At 46.7% G+C, this 15590-nt stretch overlaps 1 protein-coding gene across 1 annotated transcript in view; it reads right to left on the reverse strand.

The window, feature by feature from the left end:
* ACP2 (acid phosphatase 2, lysosomal) overlaps positions 1-15590 on the reverse strand; it is a 714504-nt gene that overhangs the window by 93877 nt on the left and 605037 nt on the right. Inside the window, exons 8-10 of the mRNA XM_069623159.1 lie at positions 6681-6769; positions 5960-6066; positions 5698-5873 (exon numbers count right to left, since the gene is read on the reverse strand). Coding sequence (XP_069479260.1) covers positions 5698-5873; positions 5960-6066; positions 6681-6769 — 372 coding nt within the window. The remainder of the gene's footprint in view (positions 1-5697; positions 5874-5959; positions 6067-6680; positions 6770-15590) is intronic.

The following is a 15590-nucleotide window of genomic DNA, read 5'->3' on the forward strand; positions in this document are numbered from 1 at the left end:
CTTCCCGAAGGAAGCCCATTCCTCCGGCGTTGCACGGCTGGTGGGGTAAGCGACGTGCCGGGCAGAGTCCTCCGAAGAGGACCGGGAAGACGACCGCTGTCGGCGCTTCCGAGAATGCCTCGAAGAGGCTGAGGAGTGGCGAGACCGACTCCTAGAAGGAGACCCACGAGACTTCCGACGATGACGCGGAGAGTCACCCCTCGAATCATCCGTCGAAAGCCCCGCAGACTTCGACTTCCTGGGCTTGGACACCCGACCTACCGACAACTTCTTCTTACGTTCGCGTAAGGCTTTGGACGTGAGCGACTGGCAGTCGATACAGTCATCCGTGTCGTGGGCCTCCCCGAGGCACCAGAGGCAGGCGTTGTGCGAGTCCGTCACCGACATCTTGGACCCACACTCCCCGCACTTCTTGAAAACCGGACGCGGGGTCGAAGACGAAGTAGAAGACATCTTGACACAAAGGATTTTCACAAAAACGAACAGGTTCGAAGAACCGAGAAGAACAGAACTCTAAAGAGTCGAGGCGTGAACCGAGAATCACGAAGCAACACATTCGCGGAAGAGAAAAAAACAACTGAGGCTACGGGCGTCGTGCGTCCTACTTATCACATCGGATGACGTCGGACGTGGTCCTCGACGACGGCGCATCGACGTCATCGACGCAGGACGCAGACGCCGAAAAAAGTTTCCAAAGCAGCACAGCTGTGGTGATTACATGTCATAGATATGGAATACGTCAGAGGACCCAATCCCCTCGAAGTATTGTTTTCAAAGTAAGGAGCCTTAGCGGACAAGAGTGTAAAGGCTCAAATGGAATGCATGTGAAGAATTTTAGAACTAAGTTCAAATCCCATACAGGAACTTGAAAAGGTATTGGCGGAAACACATTATTTAGACCTTTTAAAAATTGAATTATTAAAGGTACCTTAAAGTAGGATTCTTCCTCTGAGGAGCGCTTGTAAATGGACAGCGCTGCTACGTTTCCCTTTATCGTACCAATCTGGAGCCCCAGATTAGCTAAATGTAATAGAAAAGATAAAATTGTGGGAATATTACATTGAAACATGTCCACATTCTTTTCCCTGCACCAGTTACTGAACTTGTTCCAAGGACACCGATACAGAGATTTGGTTGCTGGTCTTCTGGCCGAAAGCAAAATCTCCATCACGTCATCCGGAAGGTCCCAATAATTATATCTCAACCTCTCTGAAGCCATGCGTGAAGGTTGAGTGTGTTGACCTCCGGATGGGGAACATGACCTTCCCCTCGTGAGAGAAGATCCTCTCTTTTTGGAAGACGTATTGGAGGGCAGATGGACATGTCCAGAAGGTCCGGGTACCATGTTCTCCTGGCCCAATCCGGGGCAATTAGGATCATGGTTTTCCTTAACTTTCTCAACCTCCTTAATACTTGAGGGATCACAGGGACTGGAGGGAATGCGTACAGAAGTGGCAACTCCCAATAAACCACAAACGAGTCCCTTAGAGCTCCTCTTGGGGGAAATTCCCTTGAGCAATACAGTTCGCACTTCCGGTTGGTAGTGGTCGCAAACAGATCCACTTGAGGGGTTCCCCAAAGGGTGAAGCTCTCTTAAATGACTTCCTGAGCTAGCTCCCACTCGTGGGAGACTGTGCTCTGCCTGCTCAGAGCATCCGCCGCTGTGTTTTGCTCTCCGGCTAGATGAACTGTCGATGGAGAGATCCCCTCTTGTATTGCCCAGAACCAGAGCTGCATCGCCTCTCTGCACAGTGGAAGTGACCCCACTCCTCCTCTTTTGTTGAGGTAGTACATGGCCACTGTGTTGTCCATCATTATCAGGACATTCTTTTCCCGTACAGAGGGCAGGAAGGCATTCAGCGCCCTCAGCTCCAAGAGGTTGATGTGTAGTTTGGACTCCGATGGAGACCAGCGACCGCGGATTGTCAACCCGCTGGTGTGAGCTCCCCACCCCATGAGTGAGGCGTCCGTTACTACTGTTATCTCCGGCCATGGTTGCCAAAAAGATTCTCCTCTGAGGATATGATGTCTGCAAGCCCACCATTGTAGATCTTGTGCTACTTTGGTTGGAACCTGCAACAGATCTGACATTTCCCCTGAGAATTGGGACCATTGAGACCTGAGAGCCCATTGAAGGGATCTCATTCTCAATCTGGCTTCTGGCACCAAAAAAAGCAGATTGCCATCAGGCCGAGCAACCTGAGAAAATCGAAGGCCGGAAGATACTGGGCATTCTGGAATTTTGTTACCATCTGCAGAATGTGGTGTGCTCTCTTCGGGGGGCGAGGCTTTTCCCGAGCAAGTATCCAGGACTGCTCCAATAAATTGGAGTTTTTGTGATGGTATCATGTTTGACATTTTTAAATTCAGAGAAAACCCTAGTTCGTGAAGGGAGTGACAAGTCTTGGACAGATGATCCTGGGCTTGTTCTTGAGAACGTGCCCTGATCATCCAACTGTCCAGATAGGGGTAGACATGAATCCCCCCTCTCCTGAGACTCGCTGCAACTACTGCCATCAACGTGGTGAAAACTCTTGGGGCGGAGGTTAACCCGAATGGCAGAACTCGAAACTGATAGTGAGAATTGCCAATCGCAAACCTCAGGTACTTTCTGTGCTTGAGATGGATTGGCACATAAAAGTAAGCATCCTGAAGGTCCAATGATACCAGCCAATCCTGGAGTTGGAGAGCCTGAAGGATCTGAGAATGTGTGACCATCTTAAACGAGTCCTTCCTTAGGAACTTGTTCAAGTTTCTCAAGTCCAAGATGGGTCTCAGTCCTCCATCTTTCTTTGGGATGAGGAAATATGGAGAATACCAACCCTTGTTCCTCTCTGCTACAGGTACATGTTCTATTGCACCTTTCTGTAGCAGGGTTAAGACTTCCTGCAACAGGAGCGGATTGGGATGTTTGACAGAGTTGTACCCCGGTGGGTGATCCTGAGGTTTCTTTTGAAAAGGAAGGCAGTAACCTTGGGATACTGTTTCCAGTGCCCAAGCATCTGAAGTAATGCCCCGCCATTCTTCTAGATGCTGTGAAATCCTGCCTCCCACTGGGGTCTTGTGGGTCAAAACCTCAGAGTGGTTTTGTGCCAGCTGCAGCAGCGGCTGAAGGGGCAGATGCCCTGCTGGGGCAGATCTAGCACCTTTTCCTCGCCCCCGAGGAAATTTTCTTTGGCCTTTCTGACTGGCCTGTCCTCTTCCTTTTCCAATTGAGGAATAAAAATGAAAAGGACGACCCCTCCAGGAAGATGAGCCTGTCTAGGGGCGTTGTTGAGGTTGTCTTATGGCGGCACTTAGAGATTTTGCCGCCGCTTTGGAGGTCTGCAGCTTCTCCAAACGTTCATCCGCCTTGCTGCCAAACAACCTCGAGCCGTCAAATGGCATATTAAGAAGCCTGGATTGCACATCCGATGCAAAACCCGACTTTCTTAGCCACGCAAACCTACGTAGCACTGTGCTAGACGCCATGGACCTACTGATACTGTCAGCTGTGTCCAAACCTGATTGAAGGCATTCTCCCGAATCTTCCTTTCCATCCCTTATTATGGCTAGAAAGCCATCAGGTTCCTCACCTTCTGGGATGTGTTCAGCTGCCGCTGACATGCAGTCCTACAGGGTATATGTAAACCTTGCCAGGGTGCAAGTTACATTAGTGGATTTTAAAGCCATACTCCCTGATGTAAAAATCTTCCTGGACCATGCATCAACCTTTCTAATGTCCCTATCCGGAGGGAATATGGGGTATGCAGCATTTCTAGTGGAGGTAGCTGCTTGAACTACCAGACTTTCTGGAGATGGGTGTTTGCTTAAGTATTCTGGGTCAGAATTACAGGGTCTATATTTCGACACAAACTTTTTATTAACTGCTGGAATGGCTTCAAGGTGCCTTTGTAAGGCAATATGAAATGGAAGTATGGGGCCTTGCTGAGGTGTTCCTGAAAGAATATCAGTCATATCATCATCTTGATAGACTGGTGAATTTCTACCCCATCCCATAAATTCAGTGACTCTATTCATTAATTTTCTGTAGCCCGCATCAGCATGTTCTGCTGGGTCTGGTTTATCAAATTCGTACTCTGGAGAGGTATCCAGACCACTTGCTGATTGTAAGCATTCCTGTAAATCATGTATTTTAGATTGAGGATCAACTAACTCCTCAGGAACAGGTCTTGTGCCAAATTTAACACCAGCAGAGGTAATTTCTTCTATGCTGATGACTCTCCCTCATAAATTGATAACAAGGTCCTGAAATAATCATGTCTACTTTCACGATGAAAAACCTTTTCAGGTAATGCAGGTTTTTTCCTTCGTATAGGCGCGGACGTCGACAGAAAAGTCGATGCCGTTGATGCTGTCACAGCAACCTTCGATATTGTTCGAGGTAGCCTTCGATGGAATCGTCGAGGGAATTGTGGAAACCATCGACACTGTCGAAGGAGCCTTCGAAGATGTCGACTGTATACTCAACGTGATTTTTTTAGAATGAGTTGTCAACGCCTTGTACTCGATTGCCTTCGATGACTTCGAGGGCGTTTCCGATGTTGACCTCGATGACGCATAAGAGCTTGATGCCATCTTGTTTCCTTCTACCTCCGATTTAAGCACCGGTAGGTTTTTTTCATGAGGGGACTGGGAAGAGTCCCTCGGTGCCACCCTCGACAACTTTTTGTCAGACTTTCTTGTTTTACATCTTCCCCTGTCATGTTTCTCGTGAGCAGGGGCATGGTCTTCTTTAGGCTTTTTTGAGGGGGTCTGGGCCGCGTTCTCAAACTTTTTTAACATGGAAACTCTAAATGCTTCCCATTTACTAGGGGAGTCATGTTTCGAAGGGCAAGTTATCACTTCCTCAGATGACGTCGAGAAAGAAGAGGAAGAGGGAGATCGGTGCCGTCTTTTCTTTGTCTTTTTGGAGGACGAAGAAGACTTCCCAGATCTGCTCCTCGATCTATATTTTTTATGTTGTTTCACCGAAGACTCAGCAGAGTCTTTCCTCCCCTTCGAAGAAGACTTCGATGAACCCTCCCCCATCGACAGTTTACCTCTACGCTCTTTTAAGGCCTTATGTGTCATCGACTGACATGAACTGTAGTCTTCAATACGGTGGTCGAAACCGAGGCACCAGAGGCAATTTTTGTGTGGATCAGTTAAAGACATTTTCTTTCCACATTTTTGACCTTTCTTGAATCCCGTCTTCGGTGTGGAAGGGTTCGATGAAGATGACATTTTTCTCACGAAAAACTGAAGTGTCGTTTGTAACGAACCGAAGCGAAGCTAATGAAAAAAACTGAACTGAAGCCAACAGGAGCGCTCTAGGCATTTATACAGCGGATGGCGTCGGTGCTCCACGGATGCCGTCGAGGGACATCAACGCCACGGCCTCGAGGGGAGCGCCCTCTGGTGGAGAGAGAAAAAATGTCCGAAGCAGCAAAGCTGAAGGTAAGGATATATCTAAGAGGAGTAATACCTGGGAGGACACAATCCATTCGAACAGTACGTTACAGTGACCTAGTTTTCTTCCCAGATATTACTACCAGTCGGGTTGGCTTGCATTCATTGTACACACACGAACATGCTAATATTGCGATAGTTTGCAATCCTCTTTCCATATAGGCCATTTATTGTAGCTAGTGCATTTAACTATGTTATTAAAGCAGAATGCATAGGGAAATGTCAATATCACTGGTATCTGCTTACCAGTGTCCTGCGTACTGCTTGGAATCTGACACTCATGCTCCCGGTCCTCTGAAATGACAGCTCGTGTGAGGCGAAGGAATTCCGGCAGGGGACAAGAGCTAGGGCAGCCAGGAAGCGTCAGCGGGAATGGATCTTTTGCACTGTCGTTCCTAAAGTACATCTCTACTGAGAAGTTACTGAGGACAAAATATATTGCTTAGAAAATCTCTGTGCAGATTGCTCCCCATTAAACTATCCCCTGCATGAGGTGATTCAGACTTACCCAGAATCCTCTCTGTAGAGCTCCATTATGTGGCAGGCAGCATAAGGGGTTTGTACACCATTATAAACATCCAGGGCTGTTTGCAGAGCTACCACAGTTGTATCATGCTAAGAAAGGCAACAAAGAGGACTTATGTAGAGGACTTATGTAACGGCACAGTTGCTTCCTGTGCAAGCAGACGCAATAAACAGGCACAAAGCAACACAATGTTAATACATCAGAAAAAATCAACTTGAGAAAAGACATTCAAAATACGCACATTATAATGTAGTGTTGACATTTTCAGAAACTACAAGTCTACAAGCAAAACTAGATGCAGGGATGTTGGGAGGGAGAAGACAGGGATTTTGTGTTGGGTGTGAGATGGGTGTGTAGAACAGGAACCTGGTGCAGAGTGTGAGATGGTCGTGCAGTATATGGACTTGGTGCCGAATGCAAAATTGGTGTGGTGTACAGATATGTGATGGCTGTGAAGTAAAGAGATGTGATGCTGTGGCCATGATGGGTGTAGAGTAAAGACTATTATGGTGTTGTATAGGGCTCAACATATTCACTCGGCAGACAGGCAAATCCTTTTCAGAATGTACGTTATCTGATTAGATTTTACTATTGGGCAAGGTTAATCCGTAGAACTGAGTGTGAGGATGCTGAAATACAGGCTCTTTATGTGGAGTGATGGTTTTTAAGTGGGATATAAGATGGCTGCAAAGTAGTCACTTACCGCTGAATACATGATGACCTTTAAGCGCTGCTTTTCAGTACTTTTGGCAGCTTCTGTGAAATTCTTGAGAATCTGATTCAGGAGAAGGCCTGTTGTGAAAAGACAATTACTTTTAAGCACCACAGTTCGTGAGGGGGTTTACAGTTGCACAAATCCTCTATGCCCTGCGTTAAAGATTTGAGAGGACCTATCTAATCCTCGCTTACTGGTTCCTTAAGATTTCCTTGACTCACCCAGTGGTCGCACTGTCACAGTCAACTCTTAAGGAGGGGACAAGGTGTCGACCAGAATGAAAGTAACACAGTACTGCTTTAAGTAAAGGGATGTCCTGGTATAGGTCATTCTCTGAAAATAAACGTTATACCTTGTTAAAGGTAAATATAGGTCTTGGTGTAGGTTAGAGGTAAGCAACACAGTAATAGATACTTGGAGGATTCTGTAAGACTCGATGGTCCTTTAAAGGTCCAGTGTGAAGTCAAATGTCACCTATGACCTTTGGGTACAAAGTTTGCCAATTCGAACCCAAGGGGTACTCGTGGACTTTTAGAGGATTAACTGGTAGTCAGTCGCCCATTGGAAACGAGTGACAGATCCTTTCTGATTGGCTGAGCGGGATACTGGTGCTGACTAGTGAATGTTTAGAGGGTTGGATCTAAATGGATTTAGTGTAAGCTTAGTGAGCAAGCATGATATGTCTCATTGCCCTGGTTCTGCCTGAAATCACTCTTACTGTTCCAGGTCTGCTTTATGTCTCCAGCACAGACACAATTCTGCACCTTTTACCTCTCTAACCCATTCATTCTAACTGCACTAGTGTTGCCACATTATCCTCAATGCCGCCTTTCGCTCGAACAAATCTTATCCTCTTAATAATGATTCATTTCATTCTCACTTGCTCAGTTCTGCCGTATTCAGCACTCACTAGCCCAGTGCTATCCTGTTCCTCTCACTAGCCCACTAGTCCCTCACTGTTCAAGTTATGCCCCATATCCCTCTCACTGCTCAGTTCTGCCCCATGTCCCTCTCCCCATCCCAGTTCTGCATCACGTCATCGCACTTACTACCCCCCTGTTCCATTTTCACTGCCCCATGTCACGCTACCTACCAATTCTTTCCCATGCCACCCTGGATCTGCCCCGTTTTGCTCAAACTAGCCCAGATCTACCCCACGTCCTGCTCACTGCCCTTGTTCTGCCTCATGCCCCTCCTGCAGTCCCGGTCCTGTCCCATGTTTCCCTCAATGCTCGAGCTCAGCCCCAGGTCTCTCTCACTACCCCAGTTCTGCCCATGTCACTCTAATTGCCCCAGTGCTGCCCCCATGTTAATCTCATTGTTCCAATTCTGCCCAATGTCACTTCCAGTATAACATTTCACTGCCATTGCGTCTTAGTTGCTCCTCCCTGTGACGGGTCGGAAGAAAGAGGCAGACACATTAAGGACATTTTAACTTGCTTTTAATAAACTTGTAAGAAGAAGGCCTATCTTTTCCTACTGCCAGAGGGGTTTGCCTGCATTATTTAAAGGAACTTAAGGTGCTTGTCTATCGTCAAGAAGTCCCAAAGGAAGATATGTTCTCAGTCCAAATCTAATTCTACCCAATCTACCCCTAATATAATATAATACTCAGAAACCTCTGGGTATTAAGCACGTTATAAATAACCTATCATAACCTAACCTATCAGGGCACCCCGGATGCAGTGAACAGTTGGAGTTACCCTGCAAGGGGTCTGCTAGGGCTCTAGCAATGCTCTTCTTCATAGAGGGGCAGCATTGTCCCGGGCCCACAACGAGGATGCACTGCAAGTTTCACAGCAGCAGGCTGCATGAGATCCAGGCGACAGGATAAGTTCTCTGAAGATGGATGCCAGTTACAGGCCCGCACTCTTCAGAGCTGAAGGAGGATGACCTTGGCGAAGCAGGAATCGCAACTGGTTAGGCCCACGATTTCAAGGTACTGAGGTGCTGTGGAAGGTCTTCACCGTTCTAACAGAGTTGAGCTTCGACTTTCATTGCATGTTTTGTGCAGTGGTGGTCGCAGCAGCATTTCTCCAGCATCCCTCTGCAGCCTGTCATGCTTCGGGTTCTTGGCTTTAGTGGTTGACTGAATGATGATTCATCTAACATTTTAAATCCTGGGTTTAGGTGACCCCAGCCTACCTATCAAGGGACCTGCTACATTTATACTTATAGGTATTTTCCCAGTTTGTATGTAGATCCACATCTGCAACAGAGCAGCTAAGGGACTGGGCTACAGAGGAACTCTGGAGGTGGGGGGCAGAGTGGGGCAGAAAGGTACATTTAAAAAAGTTTGTTCTATGCCATGTAGGCATGCTTGGGTATGGGGCATATGCCGAGTCAAGGATATTCGTCTCTTCTTCCCGGGGTAAGCCTCCCCCTTTGAGGCTAGGTAGGTGAGCCTGCTCCAGAAGACCCTCACTAGGGGTCTGGGCAAGTGGAATCTCACTGGGTCAGACTCCCCCTTAGGGCACAGGAACTCCCATTCCTGTGAGGAATGCCCTATGCCACATACCATGGTAGTGTACATGGGACTATCTGCTACGAAGAATAATGTAACCAGTGCATGTTTGGCTGAAAGCAATACTGAAATAATCCAACCAGAAAAGGAAAAAGAAGATATCTCTTTAAGAAGAGATGTGTACTTAACTGAGACACCTGGAGGACCAAAGAGGAGGACAGAGTATCATGCACATGAGCAGGCCTGTGAGAGCCGGTCCTAAGACGAGTGGCGGAACCTGCAGCTTTCGAGGAAACAGAACGCCATTCTGAGACGCTGGAGGTCGGTGCATCCAACAACAGAGAAGCTGCTGCAAAGCAGGATAATGGAATACTGTACTAGGTGGTGGCGGCGGGACCATGTCCTTATTGTGATGGGCATGTCGCCCAACAAACCATGCCAAGACCATCTGAGAAGGAAGCACGAATCGCTTCCTAACACCAGCACCCATATACGGCTGCAGCCAGAAGGGAATCCGAGAATGGGAGACCGGCAAAACTGAGGAACGAGAAGGCAAGAGGGATAACCAAGTGAATGCCATGCCCTGCAACGTTCCTCTGCATACAGAAAGGTAACGGGAAGAACGGGAGAAGAGTGGGGCCAAGAGACATTGATATAAAGAGACTACGAGAAGGATGTCATCGAACAGGTCCTCTGTAACTAAAGCCATGTTCAGTTGGTGGTGATCCTTTCCATTAGGTTGCTGGTGGAGACCTTAATCTCGTAATCAGCAGACCCAACTTTCAAACTTGTCAGTTGAGGGGCACACTACCCCAATGGCCCCTGGACCTCACACTTTTAGAACCTACAGTCAGCAGTTGTCCCAAACAGTCAGCCCTGATTTACCTGGCATTGTTGCCAATCTTTATTGTGTTAGAGGGGCTGGGTACTTTTGTATTGTGTTAGAGGGGCTGGGTTGCTTACCTGTTCTGTTGCCCGCCTTGATGCTATTGATATTCATTTTAATGTGCATCAAGTCAACCTTGCAGAGGCCATTGCCTTGCTTTTGGTGGAGATGCCTGATCATGGTAATCCTTTCTGGGGTGTCCCTGGACGACTAGGATTGGCAGCTGCAGGTGGGAGACCTACCTTTGCCATTATACGAATTGGGTCACTGACTAGTACCAACTACTGGATTAAGACACATTATTACCTATGGCAGACGTTTAGGAAACTGCGTCAAAGTAGCATCAACTAGGTTATGTTACCAGCCATGTGCTCTGTGTTAGGGATTGGAAGTACAGCTTTTTTGGATTGGTACAACCTTATAGCCTTATAAGGCTTGTGATAGTTTGTATACATATTCGAGATGCATACCACCCAGGGATCCCCTTCGTTGAAAGTTTCTGCAGATCCCTGTCAAGTGTGTATTGCAATAGACTTCTATTGGCTTGCATCATACTTGGCTGCATATATTCCTGGCACTATAGCCCTTCAAGGGGGTGTCCTCTAGAGTCCCCTAGGATTGGTTGTGGTCACCTCCAGAGTTATGGATAGTGCAGTATTAACCAAGCTGATCACAGATGAATTGCCCAAGGTCGATTTGACCAAATTTAGGGAGGGTGTTTTTACCGCAAATATACGTGGGGGGTGAGTTTGGGTTAGTAAATAATAAAAGGGGCTTTAGGGGAGGTTGCAGGGGTCTCCCCCGCATATATGTGCAATCAAAACAACCCAAAAGAAAATGTGGTCAAATCGACCATGGGCAAATAAATTTGGTCAAACAACCCCAATCCGGGTAGTTCTGGTACTGATCTTCCGTTTACCCAAAACTGCGGCTGTACCTAGTGACTTTGTCACATTCATTCCTATGGGGAACTGAAGAACCTACTTTGGAGGTACCTACCTGCCTCTGGATATTTTTCCTCTGTCACCAGAGAGTTCATTTAGTTTCAACCAAAGACTGGAATTTTATCCTGTAGAAACTCTTGTCAATGAGAAATGTGTGGCTAAAATATATGTTAGGAAAGATTTCTGTTTTAGCACATTTCCCTGCCTTGTTGTTTTGTTTTTGAACCTTTTCTGACTTTTTGAAAGGAAGCAAAGCATTCAGCTTCACTTCCCTTGCCTTTTGCTCATTTGTTATGGGGAAACTGGTCAGTCTTTCTGACTATCAGTGCTGGGAAACTACGTTTCCCTTTTATCTTTTGTGACTTTTTAACATTGCACCAGCATCTTACAGTGCAATGGGGATACTGTTGTATCACCCAGACTTTTTACACTTGGGATTTATGGCTACTTTCATATGTGCCTAAAGACAGGTTGGTGGCAGCAGATATATTTTTCAGAACAAAGGTGTGGGGACTGCACACAAAAGTAAAGAAAAAGGCTCAATTTCAAATTCTACCACAAGGCATTCTAACAAAAGTGTGCAATGCTGGGAGGGGTCTGCCCCCTGGCCCGAAAACAAGTCACTAGCTGTCAGTGCGAAGTCTGCCTTGAACCCAACTGCACACCAATTATACAGAAGTCGAACAGCTCAAAAACAAAATGAACTCCCTTCCTTAGGTTTTAAACGGGATTCTGCTTTCCAGATCAAGAAAAGAACACAAGGAAATCCTTGCCTGCCCTACACTCTTCAAAGGTGTGCCATTTGGGTATGCTCCCTTGCCCAAACCATTTTTCCCAACAAGTCTTTTACATTCAAGGTCAGCTGACAAGAGGTTACAACAGCTTCACAACATTCAACAAATTAAGTTTTAAGACTTGAAACACCTTTTCAGGGAAGACGAGATTCACACTGATGCTCTTCAACACTTTTCTGCAAATGATGTTCCTTTCCTTCTGGTCCCCAGAAGGGCAGCCTTTTTTGCCGCTCTTGTTTTCACACTTCACAAACAACCAAAGACTGACAGGGATAGAGTCTCCTTCTGCCTCTACCCTGGTTTTGACAAGCTGTAGGATTCCCAACATGTACCAAGTGTTGTATGTAATATGGGCACTTAGTTCCAAATTTCACATCTATTGCATTAGACCCCTTCTGCTGTTTGTAATATTGGCCAGATAGTGTTTATCTTATTTCCAGCCTTTCTAGGCTTGGGCAATGCTTACTGACAACCTTCAATAAAGTCGCCCCACATTTAGTTAGGTTTTTCACAAACTCCCACTTTCAAGATTACAGTCAATTGGCTCTTGTATATCAAATCTTCGCTGCTTTTCTCTAGCTAGATATGCAATAGTTGTTTGGCAACCACTTTCATTCTCATGCAAGTGCTGTTTTATAATCGGTATTCAAAACCAGCGTGTCGATTATTTTCATTCACACGCGAGTGTTGCTTTGCAGTCCTTCTGCTACTTATAATTATTTGGTATTCAAAACTAGCATGTGGATTATTTTCATTCACACACCAGTGCTGCTTTGCACTCATTCTACTACTACACAAGTGTCTCTCACTCGCACGCCTGCTTCCAGCCTGCGAGCAGGGCAGAGCGCTCTAGGGTCACTCAATGGTTCAGATGTGCACCTCTTGCTCTGGAGGTCCCCTGATGCCTGCCAGCCACCAGAGACGACCCCAAGTCTCACAGGTACACGCCAGCCACCCAAAACAGTGTCCTGCATGCTTCCTGCTGAGCAGCCTCTGCAGAGCGGTCACACGGGGGAAAGCCTTCCTTCTGCATGCTTCCTGTTGTGCAAACTCTGCACTTCAGGTTTCTGGGGATACGGACCTTCTCCACACCGGCACCTAGAATCTGCTCTACAATGGTCCTGGCATCCTCTCTTTCCTCCAGCTTCTGGCTTCCTCTGCTCTCCAGCAGAGTCAACTCCTTCTTTATGGCTAGCCCCATGACGGGGCCTTTTAAGCATCCCAGTCTCCCTCATGTGTGGGTCATATACACTAAGGAACTGGCCACTCCTGCAACATTGTGCCTCTTCAGCCCTCTACCTTGTCCCAGTACCTAGGGAATTCTGGGACTTGAAGTCCCTAAAGGAAAAATCATGATTTCTTACTTCTGTTGTACCACTTTCAAACCTCAAGTTGTTCCTTAGAACATTATCTAAAGAAACCTTGCAAGAATTAGTCATTATCCCTGATTGTACAGAAAAATGCAATTCGTTTACGCTGTTGTTTTTCCCAATTTTCCTTTCACTTCCTCCTTGGGTATAAGGGAGCTTTATCGATCTCCCGAAATTTAGAAGGATTTTAATTTGTCTCTAGGTCTAGGGGTGTATGAGTGGGTTCTCCCCTATTTTGATTAATATCCTGTGGTCCAACCAGATGTTTGTTACAACAAGCCATTACAGACTTTGCCATTGGTAAATGATCTTCCCTAGAGGCAGATGAATACCATGTCTCACCCCACAGATTCCTCTCACTCCCCTGTGCCCTTTCTCCTCCCAGGTGATCCTCCCCCAGTACACCCCCCAAGGTCAGGATCAGGAAGGGTCTGCCTTTCCCTGATCACCTGAGAGGAGACTTTAGGCAGCGAGTTAGTGAGGGATCCATAGGATTCATCACAGTACATATAAGGTACTACATCAAAAACCACAAGAACAGTACAGTAGTTAAAGGCACTATAATATTTTTTTTCAGTAATTCACATGTTGCTAGAAGAGGGTAAAAAAAAACAATGCCCTAAGCAGATATATTTTTACCATTTTTGCAATATTTCTATTGTGCACATCTCGTTTTTCGCATATGGCTACTAAAAGTGGCTAGTGCCCTAAAATGCTGTGAAAGGAGATTTTCGCTTGTTTTTTAGTTTTATTGTAGTTTGGCTATCTTCTTGCCTTGCCAGGTCAGGAAATCCCATATAAGGTCATACACTTGCACAGACAAGCTGCTGCTTTCGCGAGCTAGTGCTGCCTTTGTGTGTGTGTGGCCCAGGAAAGAGGTGGGACTGTCTGGTAACCCTTCCACATCCGTGGTGCCAGAAAGTCTGAGTGTGGGGCATGAGTGAAACAAATAGTTGCCCCTGATTGGAAAACTACTGGCTGTTTGAATGGTGCAAATCCTTACCATTGGTGGGCTCAGACTTTTTTTGAGGCTGGATTTGGGATACAAAGAGGACTCCTTTAGCCATTTCTTCATATCAGCGTTGGATCTAAGATGAACAGCCGATTGAAGATCCGAAGAAGACTACTGAAGACACCTGGCATCCCTTCCTGCGTCTGGTCCGGTAAAGCCCTTTTGGACTACCTGACCTCCCAAGATCCTGAGTGGTGCTTCAGACTTTTGACTAGTGTGACCAACTAGTCCCTACACCTTCTTGAGGATCTAGATGTTCTGAGCCTTCCGAAGTGTCCCTGGACTGACCAGCTCTCTTGTGGGTTACCTCGCCAGAAGCATCACAGTTCCGCATTTTTACCCAGAACCTTCATGGTCGCCAGCCTGTGGTACAGGTTGCCTTCCCTGTGAATATCAGCCTCCCACCATCAAGGGATCCGGTCCTGGAGAAGTGTCTTCAACCGCGACTCAAAGGATGCCTACTGTCACCTGTGAGCAGTGGCCGTCGCTGGAACTCGCCTTCCCCCATCCTGTGAAGTATTCTCAAGAGGCCTGCATCACTGAATCTTGCATTTCTTCCTCGCCAAGGGTTGCATCTTGCATCTGCTCCCGACGGAAGAATCCTTGCACCTGCAGCTCCTGGGCACCTCTCAACTGAGGCAACAGCAGGAAATCCAACCTACAACGACCCCTAGTCGGCCCATCAAGCCATCTGGGAAAATCAGAGTCAGGTAAGTAAAGCATTTGTCTCCCCCCTGTCCTCCACACGATCACATTAGGAACCAGTCCCTTTGTATCCTAACATTCCATTCCACTGTATCCAAACGTATCCACTCCCACGGCCTCAACTGCTACCCTTACGCTGATGATACTCAGATCATCATTTGTTTAGATCTCTTGATTGGTGATACTGCTACTCAGCTGAGGAGTTGCCTTGAGGCAGTGGGATGTTGGATGGGTGACAACTGGCTTAAACTGAATGGTGACAAAACAGATGTGATGGTGATTGGTCCCCCTTCTGCTACTGTACTCTGGACTTCTGAGTTCTGACCCCTATCGATTGGTCCTTTTCATCTCCAGTTTCTGTTGTGAAGGACCTGGGCATACAGCTTTCTCTAGCCTTGTCCTGCGAGTCTAGAAACTACCCTACCAGAGCATAGAAGGTATATTATATGTTTGCCGAGAACCAATCGCGTCATATGCCTTACATCGCCAATAGGGAATCGTCAGCATAACATGAGGGCGTCCATTTTGTACTGTAAAATCCGCCATTTGCTTTCTCTTCCTTTCTGTTCAACGCTTTGCAAAATGTATTTTATTTCATAAGCTCATGCACGGAGGAAGGCCACAGTTTTACATGTTGAGAGACCGGCCCAAACAGAAATGCCAAACAATACAGAAATACATTATTTTCCTCCCTCACAAGTCCTTGAAGGCGAGCAGAGAGGC

Source organism: Ambystoma mexicanum, chromosome 11, assembly GCF_040938575.1.
Source record: "Ambystoma mexicanum isolate Mex_15411 chromosome 11, UKY_AmexF1_1, whole genome shotgun sequence".
In the NCBI taxonomy this organism is placed as follows: domain Eukaryota; kingdom Metazoa; phylum Chordata; class Amphibia; order Caudata; family Ambystomatidae; genus Ambystoma; species Ambystoma mexicanum.